Source organism: Paramisgurnus dabryanus, chromosome 5 (genome assembly GCF_030506205.2).
Source record: "Paramisgurnus dabryanus chromosome 5, PD_genome_1.1, whole genome shotgun sequence".
In the NCBI taxonomy this organism is placed as follows: Eukaryota; Metazoa; Chordata; class Actinopteri; order Cypriniformes; family Cobitidae; genus Paramisgurnus; species Paramisgurnus dabryanus.
Window position 1 is genome coordinate 19,885,753 of NC_133341.1, and position 17,396 is coordinate 19,903,148.

Below are 17,396 nucleotides of genomic sequence, written 5' to 3' on the forward strand. Positions count from 1 at the left end.
GCATCCATTTCATGTATATGGTCTATATGCAACCTATTCAGAACACGTATAAGTGTTATTTAAAGTGAAGTTATGTAAAGAAAGTTACGCCTATATTATGTTATGTTACCATAATGGTAGCAATATCTTGGGATAACATGGTAAATGGCCCATTTTTATCATTATGTTGATGTCTTAAAAACTCAGAGAGAAACAAGTTTCGCAGATGATCCTAGTATTAAATGCATTTTAAGTTATTAGTTAAAAAATAGAATGTACAATGTAGTCGTAATGCATCTGTCAGAGCTGCTGAAGTTAAAAAGTGCCCTTGGTTATTGTAGTCTATTTGATAAAAGGTGTTATAACGACATCTGGTGTTGAAAACTTGTCAGGACAACTTTATTTAATTCTAGTAGAACAAAATGTACCCCCATCCTACTGATGATTTCAAAAGACTATCTTGCAATCGCACACAAAATAAATGAACAAGTTTTTGGTTTGATTAATATGTTTTTTTTTTCTATCTTGGAAAGTAGGATCTCTAGGCTCTTCAGAGAGTGCAGCTAGTTTACGATTTTATATTATAAATGTTACAACACTGCCACTTAGTGGTGGAAATCAGTCACTTTGCATTGTATTTCCAATAACATGCTGTGTCAATCTTCCTAATAAATTCTGCATTAGTTTTCAGGGGGTTTAGGGGTTCGCAGTGTGTAAAGTTTGTAAATCAAACTAGAAACCCAAAATAAACCCCTGGGGGAAGAAATGCATAATGTATTGTAGCCAATATTACTATGAATAGAGTTGATACTGTAGTGGGCATAGTTAGACCTTTAAAACTCCGTACTAAAGGACACTTATTTTTTGGGGGAAAAAATGTACGTACAAACATGAACATTAAAACATCAAAATATCTTAAATAATATGCAACATGACAAAATAACAACGATAGGTCTACAGAAAGTGCAATAAACAGATTTTTACAAAAAAGTAAAACAGGAGATTTAAATCAAACATTCAATATAAATAAATAAACTTTCATAAAGTAGCCTAGCAAAAATCTGGTGGTAATATTATTATTGTGTAGGCTATACATGCTATGACTAGATGTAAAGACATAATTCGTGACGTTGTTCCAATCAAGTTGGGTTTTCCAGGATTTATTTGGTTTATCTACATGGTTGACACTCAACACATACTTTGACAGGCCTGCAGCATTCCAGTCGGCTGTTATAATAATAGCAATAGTGAAAAGGGGGCGTACCAGTAGCGCCATTGGATCAAACTGATCTTTTTGCTTTGGCGCACGAGGGGGAGGAGAGAAAATGAATATCAAAAATAAACCGCGTGTGCTCCAGAAGCCCAAGACTGTATAAATACCAGCGACACGAGCATTCATCGCGTATACAGTGCGAGTCGGATGGGTTTTTCCTCACAAGACTAGATATTTTGTACATTATTAATAAAATCGCAAGACTGATAAAACCGCTTAATTACATTTTTTTATACTGTCATCAGATAAAGAGCTACTGCTCGCAGTTTATTCATTTCGTTCATCTTTATTTTTATTGTTTTAAAATAACATACTATATTTTGCGTCCGCTCGCTTGGTTCAGGTGTTGCTGTTTTCAACATAAAGTTTTGGATATTTACAACTTCAGGAGACACCCCAATATATCTCGTCAAATTCTGCGATTTGTAATTAAACTGTTAAAATGGCACCCACAATTGGTTGTTTTATGATTTGCTTTGTGATTCTTCTCGTGTCTCAGTTTGTTCTCGGTGAAATAAACGAGGAACAGGAGACTGTGCCGGTAAACCTTACATTTAAACAAGGTGTTTTTTGGAAGAGTGGGGAAAGACAGCGTTTTAAGATAGATGCATTTGGCCAACGTTTCCTGCTCGACCTGACGCCGGACAGCAGGTTTGTGGCTCCAGCATTAAACGTGCAGCGCATTAAAGCGAAGCACCTTGCCGCCGTTTTACACGGCTCACACAGAGAAGCTGCTCTCAGGGATGTCACCGACTACATAGACAGCGATGCGGACATCAGAGACTGTTTTTACACCGGTACCGTCAACTCTGAAGAGGAATCGGTGGTCGCTGTCAGTCTCTGTCACGGCATTTACGGTAGTTTCATCACGCAAGGGGATGAGTACTTCATCCAGCCCAAAGCGAGCGACAAGAACAGCAGGAAATCTTTCCCGCAGGTGCATATTGTCAGAAGACGAGCTTTTTCTGACAGCCAGACGGCGTCAAAAATCGTCTTTGATCAAGTTAAAATTGACAGTTTTGGGACAGACAGCAACTTGAACTCTAGCGTAGAGGAAGACGGCAAATCAAATCGTGCAAAACGATTCGTGTCGTCTGCGAGATTCATCGAGACGCTGGTGGTTGCTGACGCTTCAATGGCACGTTTCTATGGAGACGAGATAAAGGTGGGATGAAAAGTGCGCATGAACGCACTTACGGAGCAAACTTTTGTATAGGTTTTATGTAATATTTCAAAAAATATATCTAAATTGTTTAACATTGTAAATATTTGCAAATTATGTAGACCTACCAATAAAATATGTCTGCTACCCGATTTGCTGTTTCACCAAAGCCATAAGCTATGTGTTATCCAAAGTGTCAGGACAAAAATCGACTCCTCTTATGTTTTGTTATAGTCAGCCTTTATTATCTTAAATGATGTTGAATGGAAAATGTATTCAAAGGTCATCCATGAACCTATCATAGGTGAGTTTCTAATACTGCAATGAGTAGTAAAATAAAGGCTGGCTCTTAATGCTCAGTTTATGGCTAAAGCAATGAAAATAAACACGAATCAGACAGACCACTAAAACTTGCGGTTTGAGGGTGACTGAGAGGTTGGTTATACGGAGTGTAACAAAATATGAAACTCGTCTGTGAATCAAAGTATGTGTGTGGGAGAAAAAGAGAGAGAGGGAAGGAACCATCTGGAAAAGAAGGAACGCCAGGAGATGTTTTGACCCATTTTATTGATAGAACGAAAAACAAATGTTTAAATATTTAGCTCCCATGGGCCTCCCTTTTCTTACTTCACTTAGTAGTTTGAAGAACAAAATGCTGATTTACTAGAGTGTAATGAAGTGTAATCCATGTTAATTCAGATAACTGAGGTAAAGCTAATTAAAATGATGCTGAGCTGTTTTTAAAATTGTAATTTCTGTCTCTTTTTGGCAGCACTACCTCCTGACTGTCATGTCCATTGCAGCACAGATTTATGCGCACCCTAGCCTGAAAAATGCAGTGAGTCTGGTAGTAGTAAAGATGCTGGTTGTGGAGGATGAAGAGGTGGGGCCGGAGCTTTCTAGCAACGGTGGAGTTGCGCTGCGCAACTTCTGCATGTGGCAACAACTTTTCAACCCAGGCAGCCAGAGACACCCTGAACATTATGACACTGCTATCTTGTTCACAAGGGAGGTGAGAAACACGAACCAGTATCCATTTATCCGAGTGATAAACATTTACATGAAAATACATAAATGGAAATGCTTCTTTTTGCTTAGAAGTTCATCCAGATGCATGAAAGTAACTCACTACGATTAAACTGATGCCCTGTGGAGCTTGGTAAATTTATGATGGGACTGGGCTTTAATGTACCAGATTTGCCTCATGCTTTAAAGGCTAGAAATATGTAGGTCATTTAGTCATTTTTCCATTGGGAAAGATGCCAACTCTGTCTCCCCAACATTTCCAGTCCGTGTCAGAGAACAACAACACATTTATCACATTTTACAGACATTGTTAGCTTCAGAATTTGATTAACTCACTTGGCCACTACTTTTCCAGGACAACAAATAATTTAATTCATTCAATGACAGGGTCACGATCACAGTGTTCAGCAGGGAACTCCTTCTTCTGTCTTGTAGACAGCATGCATAATATCGTTGGTCTGCCAAAAGCGGAGGGTTAGCACCGGATACAGTAGATAAAGTAGATTTGGCTGGACATTGAGCTAGCCTACAGCAGAATAACACAATCTGCGGTGGTCTCAGTTCTTCTGGGGCTGGATGGAGAAACAGGTTGTTTTATTCATCATGTTTCTGTCCCTCTGGTTGTCTCAAATGGCTAAGATGTTTTCCCCAGTCAAGGTTAAGTCTTGTTTGCACAGGAAAGTGTGGAACAGATCCTTTGGTCTGCATAAGTTGTGTGGTCCAGTTATCTCACAGTTAATTTTCCCCCTTGCACTCAGTCTGCCATGTATTTGCTTCATTTTACGATGGAAACACTGACAAATATGTTTTGCTGGCAAATGCCTGCTTGGGATGAAAGGTCTGTCTGGAACTAATGTAGCGACGTCTGGATATCAGTGTTTCAGATGTGTCCCCCTCTCATGATTCCTTCTGCTTCTCTCTTTTCTGTCCAATCCTGTCTCATTTTCTCTCTCTCTCTCTCTCTGCTTTGACCACTTGTCTATCTTTTTTGACCTCAGGATATTTGTGGATATAAGGATTGTGACACTCTGGGTGTAGCTGATGTTGGCACTATGTGTGACCCCAAAAGAAGCTGCTCGGTTATAGAGGACAACGGCCTTCAGGCCGCTTTCACTGTATCACATGAACTCGGTATGTTCAGTCGTGCGCATATCTGTAGACCAACACACACACACACGCACACACACACACATACACATAACTAGACTCCATGTCTGTTGCTGGATATTTCACCATACTGTCTGGACAAGAGCATGTGGTCCAGACTGAATCATTAATTGATGCAAACCAGCTGTTTTCAGCAGCTAAATATGCTAAGGATTGACGTCATCTTGAATTCTGAGGATTGAGCTGATAAAATCATTTGAATATAAACACACAAAAATATGTCTTTAACAGTAAAGACTGTTTCATGAAAACTCTCTTCTTAAAATGCACTAAAGTGCAGTGGCAGTAATATATTGCACTTTATAAAGCATACGGTATAGTTTAATCCTTCATGCATGAACACAGGTATGACCTCTTGTATTGGTATTCAGCACCCAAGTCCTTTTTTTTTTTTTGCTTAGCAATGTTTTGTTGCAGTGAACATGTTCAAGACTGTATCTTCTAATGAAAGGATGACATGATTATTTTGTTTCACAGAACATTTTATTGAACACTTTTCTTTACTGTTATACAATTATAATAACCTTTTTGATTAAATATTGCATGTGTTGTATATTTGGTTGTAAGTGAACTACAAATGAAAGTACACAATATAGCAGAGTAATAGCTGTACATATGAAGAGTCAGCCCAGTCTCATGGAGATGCGTATAAATAGCATGAAGTGTGGAAACTCGTGCAATACATACGCCAAATTCCAATTTTGCATGCATATGATACGCCAGTCCTTCCCGTTCACTTAATACGGCGCATCTTTTTGTATTGTTTTTTGTATTGTTTTTTGTAGTGTTTTTTTTTTCAATTTTTTCTGTTTTTTAACCATTGTAACTTGGGTTTGGGGTTAGAACAACTTTTTGTTTTAAAATAACATCCTAACCCAAACCCCAATTCTAACCCCAACTCCAAGCGACCATGGCTTAAAAATAGACAAAAATTTGGAGAAACCTATATATTAAATATCATCCTAAAGCAAATCCCAAATCCAAACCCTAGCGAAAATGGTTTAAAAACCAGAAAAAATGGAGAAACCAATACATAAAACGACACAAAAAGATGCGCTGTATTAAGTGAACCGGAAGGACTGGCGTATCATATGCACATAAAATTGGAATATGGTGTATTGCACAAGTTTTCACACTTTGTTATTTATGCATCTACATGAGACTGAGTAGGAAGAGCTCAGATGCAAAACCATTCTAAACCGTATTTAAATCCATATAATTCTGGCCCCAGGCCATTCAGAAAAACCGTTTGTTGACAGAATATGATTTTTCAGCAAAGTGCTCTAAGTGCATGGAAAAAGAATCGTATAAACAATGACACACCAGTGGAGACAAGTGACTTCTTTTTTCGAGGGCACACAACATGTATGTAGCCCATCATGTGTGTGATTCGTAATTTCAAAATATGTGTTCTGCGCGTTGAGAGATCCTGTGTGCATCACGTGTCTTGTCAAAATAAGTGCCTGCTGCAGACGCGTCTAACGGGTTTATGATAAAAGAGACGCTCGTGTTTGCCAGATACTCGCATAATCTCATGCGTAATCAGAGTTTACTGTTAAGGGAGTGTCTTGCGTGTATTTTGTGAAAGTGAGCATCTCTTTTATCATAAACGGTTCATGTATCTTTTCTGGCAAAATGTACTTAATTTTATTATTGACAATGTTGAAGAAAGTTTTACTTTACAGTTGAAAGATGTTCTTTTAGGTATTACTGATAAACAGACCCACACTTATTTTATCAATTTTTTTATTTTAATGGCACAATTTCACATTCACAAGTGTAAAATGTCAGGAAAAAAACATGTTTTATTGCTTTTAAAAATGAAGTAAAGTGTTATATTGATTCGATATTGCCCTCAAAAAAACGCAAAGCTATCCATATTTTACAAGTATGTACTCTCTTCAAAATCTTTATATAATATTGTTTGTATTTGATACCACCCCCTAGCACTTGAAATGTTACTTGAGCAGTTTCATTGTGTTGTATGTACAACAATTGTTTTGTTTATATTTTCTTAATAAAAAAATATCATAAACGGTTTTGACGCGTGTGCAGCAGGCACTTATTTTGACAAAACACGTGACGCACATGGTTCACTCGACGCGCAGAAAACATACTTTGAAATCACAAGCAACACACAACACTCCAAAAACATATTTTGAATTTGCGCCCCTTGGAAGAGCAGTCACGGGCCGCCACTGTGACACACATACATTGAATTTCATTTAAGGGATAGTTCGGCCAAAAATGATTTGAAACCCATGATTTACTCACCCCCAAGCTGTCCGAGTTTCATATCGTTTTTCAGAAAAACACATTTTCGGATATTTTAGAAAATGTTTTAGATCTTTCAGTTGATTAAATGCAATGTTACGGGGTCCACCCATAGTCAACGACCTTCAAGTCCAAAAAAGTGCGTCCATCCTTTACAAATTAAATCCAAACGGCTCCAGGATGATAAACAAATGTCTTCTGAGGGTAATCCGCGCAGTGTTGTTGTAAAAATATCAATAGTTAAAACTTTATTAACAAAAATAAATACCTTCTGGTAGCTCCGCCATCTTAGTCGCGTCCGCATTCAGGATGAGAGCTTACGCAGCCTACGAAGACTACTCTACTGCTGCTCTGTGCCCCGCCCTCCGAATTTGTCATACGTCACTAAGAAAAGTGCGTACACTATGCTAATACTCTTTCCTGAATACAGAGGAGTCTAAGATGGCGGCGCTACCGGAAGGTATTTATTTTCGTTAATAAAGTTTTAAATATGGATATTTCTACAACAACACCGCGCGGATTACCCTCAGAAGACCTTTGTTTATCATCTCGGAGTCGTTTGGATTTAATTTGTGAAGGATGGACGCACTTTTTTTGGACTTGAAGGTCGTGGACTATGGGTGGACCCCGTAACATTACATTTAATCAACTGAAAGATCTAAAACATTTTTTAAATATCCGAAAATGTGTTTGTCTGAAAAATTATGGACATATGCAACTCCGACAGCTTGGGGGTGAGTAAATCAAGGGTTTAATATCATTTTTGGCCAAACTATCCCTTTCAAGCTGTTTTAGGAGGTTTACTGAGTATTTCAGGATATTGAGTGATTTTTTTAGCCTTTTACCTTTATTCAGAAAGGGCAGTGAAGAGTGACTCGAGACTTTTTTAGAAGTGGAGATTTTTTCCCAAAAAGCTTGCATGCAGAGGGGATTGCAGCGAAAGACATTCAGATTTGGTAATTGCTCATTTACAAGAAAACATGTCAGACGCACTTAGAGGGTTTTGCATCTGATATCTTCATATATACTGTAGATATAATTACATTTCTCTCATTCATTCCATTTTTTTTCTTATTTTGCTTTTTGTTTGATTTATTTTGTTTCATTCTGTTCTTAGGCCATGTTCTTAGCATGCCACACGATGACTCCAAAAACTGTGAGAAATGGTTTGGGCATCTCAATGGACACCATATGATGGCTCCGTACTTTATCCACCTCAACAAAACCCTTCCATGGTCCCCATGTAGTGCACTGTACATCACTGAGTTCTTCGACAATGGACACGGTATGGGCGTGCACAGTTTGTCAGGAATCTGTTTTACTCATTTAACTTCTTCGAAACGTTTTATGTCAGTGCAAAAGTACTCAGTGAAAAATGGTACCATATCATGCATTTGTCTTTTAAATGTATTTTTTATTAACAGCTGGATTTGTTTCACTTAACCAGTTTTTCAGTTTTTGTTTGGTTTTTGGCCATCAAACAGAATCTCCCCATACACATTCAGTTTTGAGCGACTGAACTGTCATTCTTAGGTTAATGGAAACATTTCGAGTATCTGGTGTATAATTTTGAGCTTACAGTGCGATAAAAAATCTCTATAATGTGAATGCCTGTGTTTTATGAATTTACTTTTTTTGCGTGTGTCTTTAAATGCCTCTTCAATCTGAATTTTCTCCCTAACCACTAATAATGGTGGGTGGGACCACATTGTGTAATTTTGCTGAGTGTCAAAACTAACAATGTTTACAGAGGCTCTCTCTCTCACTTGCTTCATCTGTAAAGTACACACACACACACACACACACACACACACACACACACACACACACACACACACACACACACACACACACACACACACACACACACACACGTGTATATATATATATATATATATTTGATTTATGAACAAATTTACCATCAAAGCTGACCTGTGCCTCAGTCTCAGATAATATAAAACAACCCAGATTAGCTCAGATAAGAGAAAACGACAGCCCGAAGATATATGTTAGACATATTTTCTCTTTCTGTCGATATCTCCGTCTACGGACTCTCACGTTCCTGCTCGTCTACTGACTCATCTTTAGTGACTCACACATTCCAAGTTTAACGACTGTTTTCCCTCACAGAGACGCTGCGTGTAGCCAAGCACATGTCGTATTTACCGGTCGTACTGTTGCCACAGGTAGACGATGAACTGATATGACTTCAAGTCTGTTATTTTCCATTCCAATGTGGTTATTCCTGTATCCGCTTTGGCAAAATTCTTTCATCACTGCACGTTCGTAAAAGGTTTAATGTATGTGACCAAAAAGTGTTTCAGTTCAATGTATTGAAACGTTTCTGAGTGCATAAAAATGAATGTCTTCAACACAAATTTGAAGGTTAATTAGATTTCAGAGAATGAATCTTGGAAGAAAACAAAGGGAGTGAAAAAGTCTGCGTAATTGTTTCAGGGTGTTTTACTGTGTGCATTGCTTTCTGATCCATATGGATAAAACAGCTTGGGAGCGAATCAGAACAGACAACCCTTGCAGTAAAATAGCTTTCTTTTGTTACAGATTACATTATTGGGGGCGCTAGGGGTGAGTAAACTGAAGCCCCACAATAATAGATTACATCATGGAAATCTCCAGATGGGAGACTATTATGTCTTATGCACATTATGACGAAAGAGTACAGTGAGATCTCTCTGCAACAAAAAAAAATTGCCCCTCAAGCTAATGCGCACACCTGTTTTACACTTCGTTTTAGCCGAAATAAATGCCAAAAAGCTTGATCAAAGTCATCTGGCTTAACAAGAACAACAGTACAAATCATAACCATCATTACTTCCGTTGAAGAGCTGAATAAGAACTTAATAATTGAAGGGTCTTTAGTGCACAACATCTGTTACCTTCTCAAAAACAATCCTTTCCGCACTCTACAGGTGACTGTTTGTTGGATTCACCTGAGAAGACCCTTCCTTTACCTGCAGACCTCCCCGGCCTTACGTTTGGACTCGACCGGCAGTGCCAGCAGGCTTTCGGGGAGGAGTACACCCGCTGTCCCAATGCGCCTGAAGATCAGGCGTGTATGCAGCTGTGGTGTCGAGAGGAAGGAAAAACTCAGTGCACCACCCGGAATGGAAGCCTTCCCTGGGCTGATGGGACTTCCTGTGGGGAGGAGAAGAGGTGCCGTGAGGGTTCGTGTGTGTCAAGCTTTCTAGAGGAGACAGGAGAGGTATGCAAAGAGAATGCGTGTATCTGCGTCATTTTATTACACTTTACCTGTCAGCACGTATACATCTAAACTGAGATGAAAAGAACGGAAACGCCCATGTGCAGATTTATGGGCACCACAATTAAATAAAATAACCGTCATTTTTGGTGCGCCTTACTTATGGGCCCTTGTATAGTGCCCTACCCTTCTTTTTAACAACTTTTGTGCATACTCCCTCAATTATCTTGAATTCGAATTATTAAAGGGACATTCCACTTTTTTTGAAAATATGCTCATTTTCCAACTCCCCTAGAGTTAAACATTTGATTCTTACCATTGATCTTACCACTTTTAGCATAGCTTAGCACAATCCATTGAATCTGATTAGACCATTAGCATCTCGCTAAAAAATAACCAAAGAGTTTTGATATTTTTCCTATTTAAAACTTGACTCATCTGTAGTTACATCGTGTACTAAAACTGACAGAAAATTAAAAGTTGCGATTTTCTAGGCAGATATGTCTAGGAACTATACTCTCAAACTGGCGTAACAATCAGTTACTTTGCTCATGAAACATGGCTGCAGTAGGCGTAGTGATATTACGCACTGCCAGAAAATAGTCGCCTTGGTTACTTTCAATGGCAGGGGACTATTTTCGGGTAGTGCGTAATATCACTACGCCTGCTGCAGCCATGTTACATCAGCAAAGTCCTTGATTATTACGCCAGTTTGAGAGTATAGTTCCTAGCTATCTCTCTAGAAAATCGCAACTTTTATTTGTCTGTCGGTCTTAGTACATGATGTAACTACAGAAGAGTCAAGTTTTAAATAGGAAAAATATTGAAACTCTTTGGTTAATTTTTAGTGCTATGCTAATGGTCTAATCAGATTCAATGGATTGTGCTAAGCTATGCTAAAAGTGCTACCGCCAGACCCGGAGATCAGCTGAATGGATTCCAAAACGGTAAGAATCAAATATTTACCTCTAGGGGAGCTGGAAAATGAGGATATTTTCAAACAAAGTGGAATGTCCCTTTAACAACTTTTTAAACAAATTTTCAGGGACATGTGACCCTTCCTGTGAAAACCATTGAAGTCTCATAATCTAATTATCACATTATCAATAATTAATTTCACTGTGATTTCAGTCTTTGACATGGCCATATATTTTAACAGAATGATTTTATGTAGAAAACAGTAAATAACCAAAAAAAAAAAACTTTAGCTGTGTTTGTTGAGGCAGGGTCAAATATTATAAACTAATTAGCTTGGATCATGAATATTAAATGAGATTCAGTTAATATTCAAATATAAACATAAAAAGACTGCTTACTGCTGAAGCAACCAGTTTGCTGTGGCTTCGTTTTGGTCTTAAAGTTGTTGTTTTGTGCAGCACAAATGTTTTTCACCACAGAACTGGGTGATAAAACCCTGTTTACCAGTTCTGAAAGTGGGGGGAATGTGTAAATTGTGAATATTTCCCTATTTGTACTTTTCTCAGCTCAAGATGACACATTCTTTTCACCATATTGTTTACATGTTTGAAGGAGTCCAACTCACTTGGAATCAGACTGTTTCACATCAAAAATAAAACCCATTCCGCCTCTCGGTTCCCAGCTGGCCCCCGATTCCGAGCAGCTTAAAATAATCAATCTACTTGAAATTCAGCTTTTAAATGCCAGAAAGGGAGAGAAAGTGAGAGAGAATCAGAAAAAGAGGTTTAGATAAAGAAAAAAATCAATATTTTTGGGCCATCGGTTTAAGATGCAGTTGTGCTGTATTCAGCAAAGCATTTTAAAAAAGTATGATTATATTTGGTGTGGTGTGCTAAAAAAACCCAGCTCGTGATCCCAGACGGCCTGGCTGTGAGAAGCCGTCCCTCAGCCAACTCATAAAAAACCTTTAAAGAAATGCAGTGTGGTATGCCCGTCTTCTGTCAGCACGTGGCTTACTGGAAGGGATGTTTACATGCATGTCTAGATCAAGGGTCACGATGTGCACAGTATTATGAATACACATCTCTTTTGTTGAGTTCAAGAGTGGACTGATTAACATGAAACCATTAGTTACTATATAAAATGTTACATAAAACAAATAGTTGAACTATGAAGCATTGAACTAGAATAATGCAAGCACTATTTTTGTACCAGGCCCTACTTTTAGACTGAAATGTATATCTAACGTGCGCTATTTGTGTTCCAGATGCCAGTCAATGGCGGTTGGGGTGAATGGGGCACTTGGGGGCCGTGCTCACGGACATGCGGTGGGGGTGTGGAGTTTTCTTACCGTGAGTGCACTGCTCCAGTGCCACAGAATGGTGGATCGTACTGTGTGGGACAGAGGGTCAAATACCAATCCTGCGGCACTCAGACGTGCCCAGAAGACCATGGTAACAATTTATAAATAAACCTCTATGTTCTTTCCATGCAGACTTAGGTCACATTGGGTCACATAATTGAGGCCTAAAGAATGAGTGTGGGGTCGAAAGATGCTTTGCATTTTAGGACCATGCATTTGTTTTGATCACATTGTTCCTACTGTAGTTGTTCACTAGTGACAATTTATATCCACAGGAAAAAGCTTCAGAGAGGAGCAATGCGAGAAGTATAACAGCGAACGTTACTTAGACATTCAAGGGAATATAAAGCAATGGATCCCCAAATATTCCGGTGTCTCTCCACGAGACCGCTGCAAACTCGTCTGCCGAGCCAAAGGGAGCAATGAATTCAAAGTTTTCGAAGCCAAGGTGCACATTTGCTGAAAACGTTTTCAATTCGATCAGTAATAATGACAATATGTGAAATACATTTCAGCATCTGGCCTGCTATAAAGCTTTAGGAGGTCTGATCTCTTTCTTAGACTTCCCTCATGCCACATGCCCATTGATATCTTTACACTTCCACTAAACTCTCATGCATGAAATATTTTCCCTGTTGTAAAATGTGAAATCTGAGCCTTCTAACTCTACCGTCCAGCTACTCGCTTAAGCTCTTCTGTGAAACTGATATTTCAGATACAGTTAAAATGTAGTTTTGCGTCATCAGGCCAGAGTTTTTGCTTTTCTGCTTTATGTGGTTAACAGGAGCAATATAACTGCTTTTCCTTAAGCTTGTCTGAAAACACATCTCACTTGCGCACTTAGGCTGCTATGTTGTGTGTTTTTAAGTTTCAAGGTTTCCTTCTATTCTTACATTGATCTTTTATTGTTGCTGGGCAGGTTGTGGATGGCACCACCTGTGGACCAGATACAACATCCATATGTATTCAGGGCCAGTGCATCAAAGCTGGTTGTGACCAGGTGATCGGCTCCAACGAACGACTGGATAAATGTGGCGTCTGTGGAGGTGACAGTACGACCTGTAGGAAAATAAGTGGCTCGCTAAACAAAGCAATGTAAGTCTGATGAGCATATTTCACTAATTTATTACTAAATGTCATTTAACATGTAAAAAACCTGCATGGAACATAAATATTGTGGAAGGAGTGATCTGCTTAAATAACCTTGAAGTGTTTTACATTTGAAAACTTTATTACTTTATTTGTGCTCGTAATATTTTCACAGTTTTGGTTACAATGATATTGTTACCATCCCTGCTGGTGCCACTAATATAGACATAAAACAGCGCAGCCATCGAGGCGTCATGCATGATGGCAACTACTTGGCAATAAAGGCACAAGATGGAACCTACATCCTGAATGGGAATTTCTCAGTGTCCATGGCAGAGCAGGACATGCCAGTGCCTGGCGCTGTGCTTCGCTACAGCGGCTCTTCTACCACCTTGGAGCGACTCCTCAGCTTTCACAAACTTCGGGAGGCTATCACTGTCCAGCTGTTATCCACAGGTGGGGACACCTTGCCTCCTAGGGTCAAGTACACATTCTTTTTGCCAAGGGATGTACCTTTTAGCAAGCCTGGCTCAGAGAGCAGGATATCACCACACCTCATTTTACCGTTTGGAGGGGGCGACTGGGTCCTGGGTGAGTGGTCCGAGTGCTCCAAGAGCTGTGGTGCTGGATGGTCCAGGAGAAGCGTGGAGTGCAAAGATGTTGAGGGATCCCTGTCCTACCTCTGTGACACTGACCTGCGACCCGCAGACATCCGGCCGTGCGGGGACCTACCCTGTCCCATCTGGCAAATGGGGCCGTGGTCAGCATGCTCGCGGACGTGCGGACACGGAGAGCGCCACCGTACTGTGGTCTGCATGGATTACACAGGCAAGGTTTTAGAGCTTGAGAAGTGCAACCCAGACAAGAGACCAGGGGTAGTTGTGGGGGATTGTTTTTACCAAGACTGCTAAAGCAGATAGTTTGTACACAGTGTCAGAAAACAGGGAGGTGGTGGTAGGATCAATTGCATATGTAGCGACTGAGAAAGCCCCAGCCATGCTTCAGAAAGAAGCGCTGGAGCTCAGTGCATTAGATTGGAGATCACATATCAAGCATAACCCGGGCATTTGATATAAATTATTACCTATATCACGGAATAACCTAATTCGCTGTGTTGATCTTTATGTTCAGTTTTAACCACAAAGGTAACCTCCCACGGAGATCTACCTCAGTCATTACAAGCTTCATAACGTTCACATTTGTGTAAAGAGGAAAAAATGTAACCTTTGCACAAACCTGCTGAAAGCATTTGTAGGGTACCTCTATAATAAAGTCCACATCTGAATAAGAAATTATTCAACGTTAGAGAGGTACCTGAAAGGTGCTACATTTTATCCAACTTTTAAGAATCGTCCACAACGGACTGCATTTTTATATTTTTTTATATACATTTATTTCACACATTTTTTAACTTGCCAGCTTTTGTTCTGTAGCAATGAGCCTGGTTTTTATTTTTTATCTGCTACTTTTTAATACTGGTATTTCCCTCAAAAGCTTTCAGATTTTTCATACTACAACACTGGAAGATACAGTATTTGGAAGTAAAGTCCGTTACTGGCCACACAATAGCTATATGTGAGTGTACACCCAAATATTGACATGGATATTAAAAAAAAATGATTTTCTTAAATTTAACCTTAAAAATATAAACCTGGTTAATATTGTTGATTTGGATGAATGCTTTTAGTTTGTAATGAAGAATCAGAGTGAGTTGCTTTCTTTTACACACTGTTGGTCTTTCTGTATATATACAGCCATTTGGCAACAAGCTACAGTATTTCAGTCTGACAGCTGAACAGTGTGAAGACTGCAAAATGTGCCTTAAATTCAGTTTTTATTAGCATTCACTGGTACACATTACATAAAAGGGATCATGATATATAACCAGTACTGGCATATGTGAGTTTACAGAGGCAAATAATTTATTACTAAATATATTCATTTAGATAAGTGGATACTTACTGTATATTTTTGGACACAACAATTAGACACTAAAAAAATCTCTTTCCTATAGGTATATAAATATGTTTCCTGTGAAAAACACAATGAGATTGCATGTATTTTTGCAGTCTATATTTCTGTTTATTTTTCTTTACTCGTCCAAGCTTTAGTTGACACTGTATACATACATTTAATGCAATTGTCAAAAATCTACCACCCACATACCCTTCATGAGTGGCTCTTGAATAGGGTGGAGGCATATGCTACATGATATTTTGTTAATGTATTAAAAAAAAACTTTAATGAATATTTAAAATATGAATTTAATGAAATAGGGATAGGTAAAGAGTTTCTTCAGACACAACAGACCATACAAGACTAATATTTCTGAAATTTTTCCTCTTGCCAGACAAAAGCACTGAATTTCAGAAGAGTAATAAAGCCGTTTCACGTAGCTTAAGTAAATGCGATTCAATTTGGCGAAATCACATAGCCTGTAACTGAGTTCAACAGGACATGTAAAATGATGGTAAAGATATGGGGGAAAATACTATTTGCATTCCATTTGATTCAAAAGTATGCAAGTTAGTGAAATGGTGCATATTTAAAACTAAAGCATTCTATCCCTTCAATGAAGGTCTGCACAATGCTGTTGTTATAGCTTCTTTTTACAAGCTATTTATTTTTTCTATTCCTAACACCTAATGTTTTTTTTCTTGATGCTGCTGTCTGTCCTGTCATGAATTATGTATGAATTTAAATCAATTAAAGATGTGTCAACAAAAATAAAGTGTTTTATATTTATTTGTAAGGCCTCTATAAAACACATTAAAGGGGACATTTCACAATAGATGTAAAATAAATATTTGGTGTCCCCAGAGTACATATGTGAAGTTTTAGCTTAAAATACCATATAGATAATTTATTATAACATGTTAAAATTGCCACTTTGTAGGTGTGAGCAAAAATTTGCCGTTTTTGGGTGTGTCCTTTTAAATGCAAATGAGCTGATCTCTGCACTAAATGGCAGTCCCGTGGTTGGATAGTGCAGATTAAGGGGCGGTATTATCCCCTTCTGACATCACAAAGGGAGACCATTTTTAATTAGCTATGTTTTTCATATGCTTGCAGAGAATAGTTTACCAAAACTAAGTTACTGGGTTGATCTTTTTCACATTTTCTAGGACGATAAAAGCACCTGGGACCCAATTTTAGCTCTTAAACCTGAAAAAAGTCAGTTTTTCATTATATGCCCCCTTTAAATAATTAACTATTTTATAAAGGCATTTTTTTAAGTTCTTCTTTAAAAATAAGGTGTATTGCAAAATGATGGCAGTTATTCTCAAACTTTTTCGGCATGCAGTTTTTCAGTTATGTACGTCGCATCCCTTCATGGTGGCCCCTCCAAAGAAAATGTATAAAAAAAACTTAAAATTGAAAACATTAAATTTTACAGTGTAGTGCTGTTGGTTAGTAGCTTTATTTTTCTGAGGTTTACACAGAATATATGATAAATTAATGTATGTAATAAAATGTCATAAAACTGGGACCAATGAGAGTTTAAAGCTGCATAAACTGACTGGTGGTGTAAATAATAAACATTAATTATCATTAATTATACTAAGATACTAAAACTTATTAAAAGTTTAATATTAGGAATATTAGAAAGAGATACTTAGAATACAACTAACATAAATTTGAGATAGTCATTGTTAATTTTTACTTGTTATGAGCATTGACATCAATTTACATAAACGCTATTAGCAGTAATGTTTAATATAGCAGTCTCAAACAAAATGTAAAAATGCTTAGAATATATTAAGATATATGCTTTTATTTTGTGTGACTGCGTCATTAAAATGCATTTGAGGTAATCAGTCAAAAAAAGGTCAGTCTCAAAAGCCCCCAACTGTTTTGAAACGCGCCGTGAAGAAATGCATTCTGGGATACAGCATGTAAACATCAGCCTGAAAGCAGTCAGACG

The 17,396-nt window shown here is 38.2% G+C and overlaps 1 protein-coding gene across 1 annotated transcript; it reads left to right on the plus strand.

Moving 5' to 3' along the window:
- Positions 1–1,375: 1,375 nt before the first annotated feature.
- Positions 1,376–14,974, plus strand: adamts8a (ADAM metallopeptidase with thrombospondin type 1 motif, 8a). The gene is made up of 9 exons (XM_065250211.1): positions 1,376–2,417; positions 3,187–3,426; positions 4,439–4,571; positions 7,999–8,166; positions 9,812–10,104; positions 12,287–12,473; positions 12,658–12,830; positions 13,302–13,477; positions 13,647–14,974. Exons 1-9 carry the CDS (start codon positions 1,695–1,697, stop codon positions 14,380–14,382), a joined length of 2,829 nt encoding a protein of 942 aa, XP_065106283.1. The 5' UTR covers positions 1,376–1,694; the 3' UTR covers positions 14,383–14,974.
- The last annotated feature ends 2,422 nt before the right edge of the window (positions 14,975–17,396 follow it).

Excerpts from the sequence above, each read along its gene's own strand:
- adamts8a (XM_065250211.1), top strand. The coding sequence starts at position 1,695 with ATGGCACCCACAATTGGTTGTTTTATGATTTGCTTTGTGATTCTTCTC. Across the intron at positions 12,474-12,657 it reads GACGTGCCCAGAAGACCATG|GAAAAAGCTTCAGAGAGGAG; the intron begins GTAACAATTTAT and ends TTATATCCACAG. Across the intron at positions 12,831-13,301 it reads TCAAAGTTTTCGAAGCCAAG|GTTGTGGATGGCACCACCTG; the intron begins GTGCACATTTGC and ends GTTGCTGGGCAG.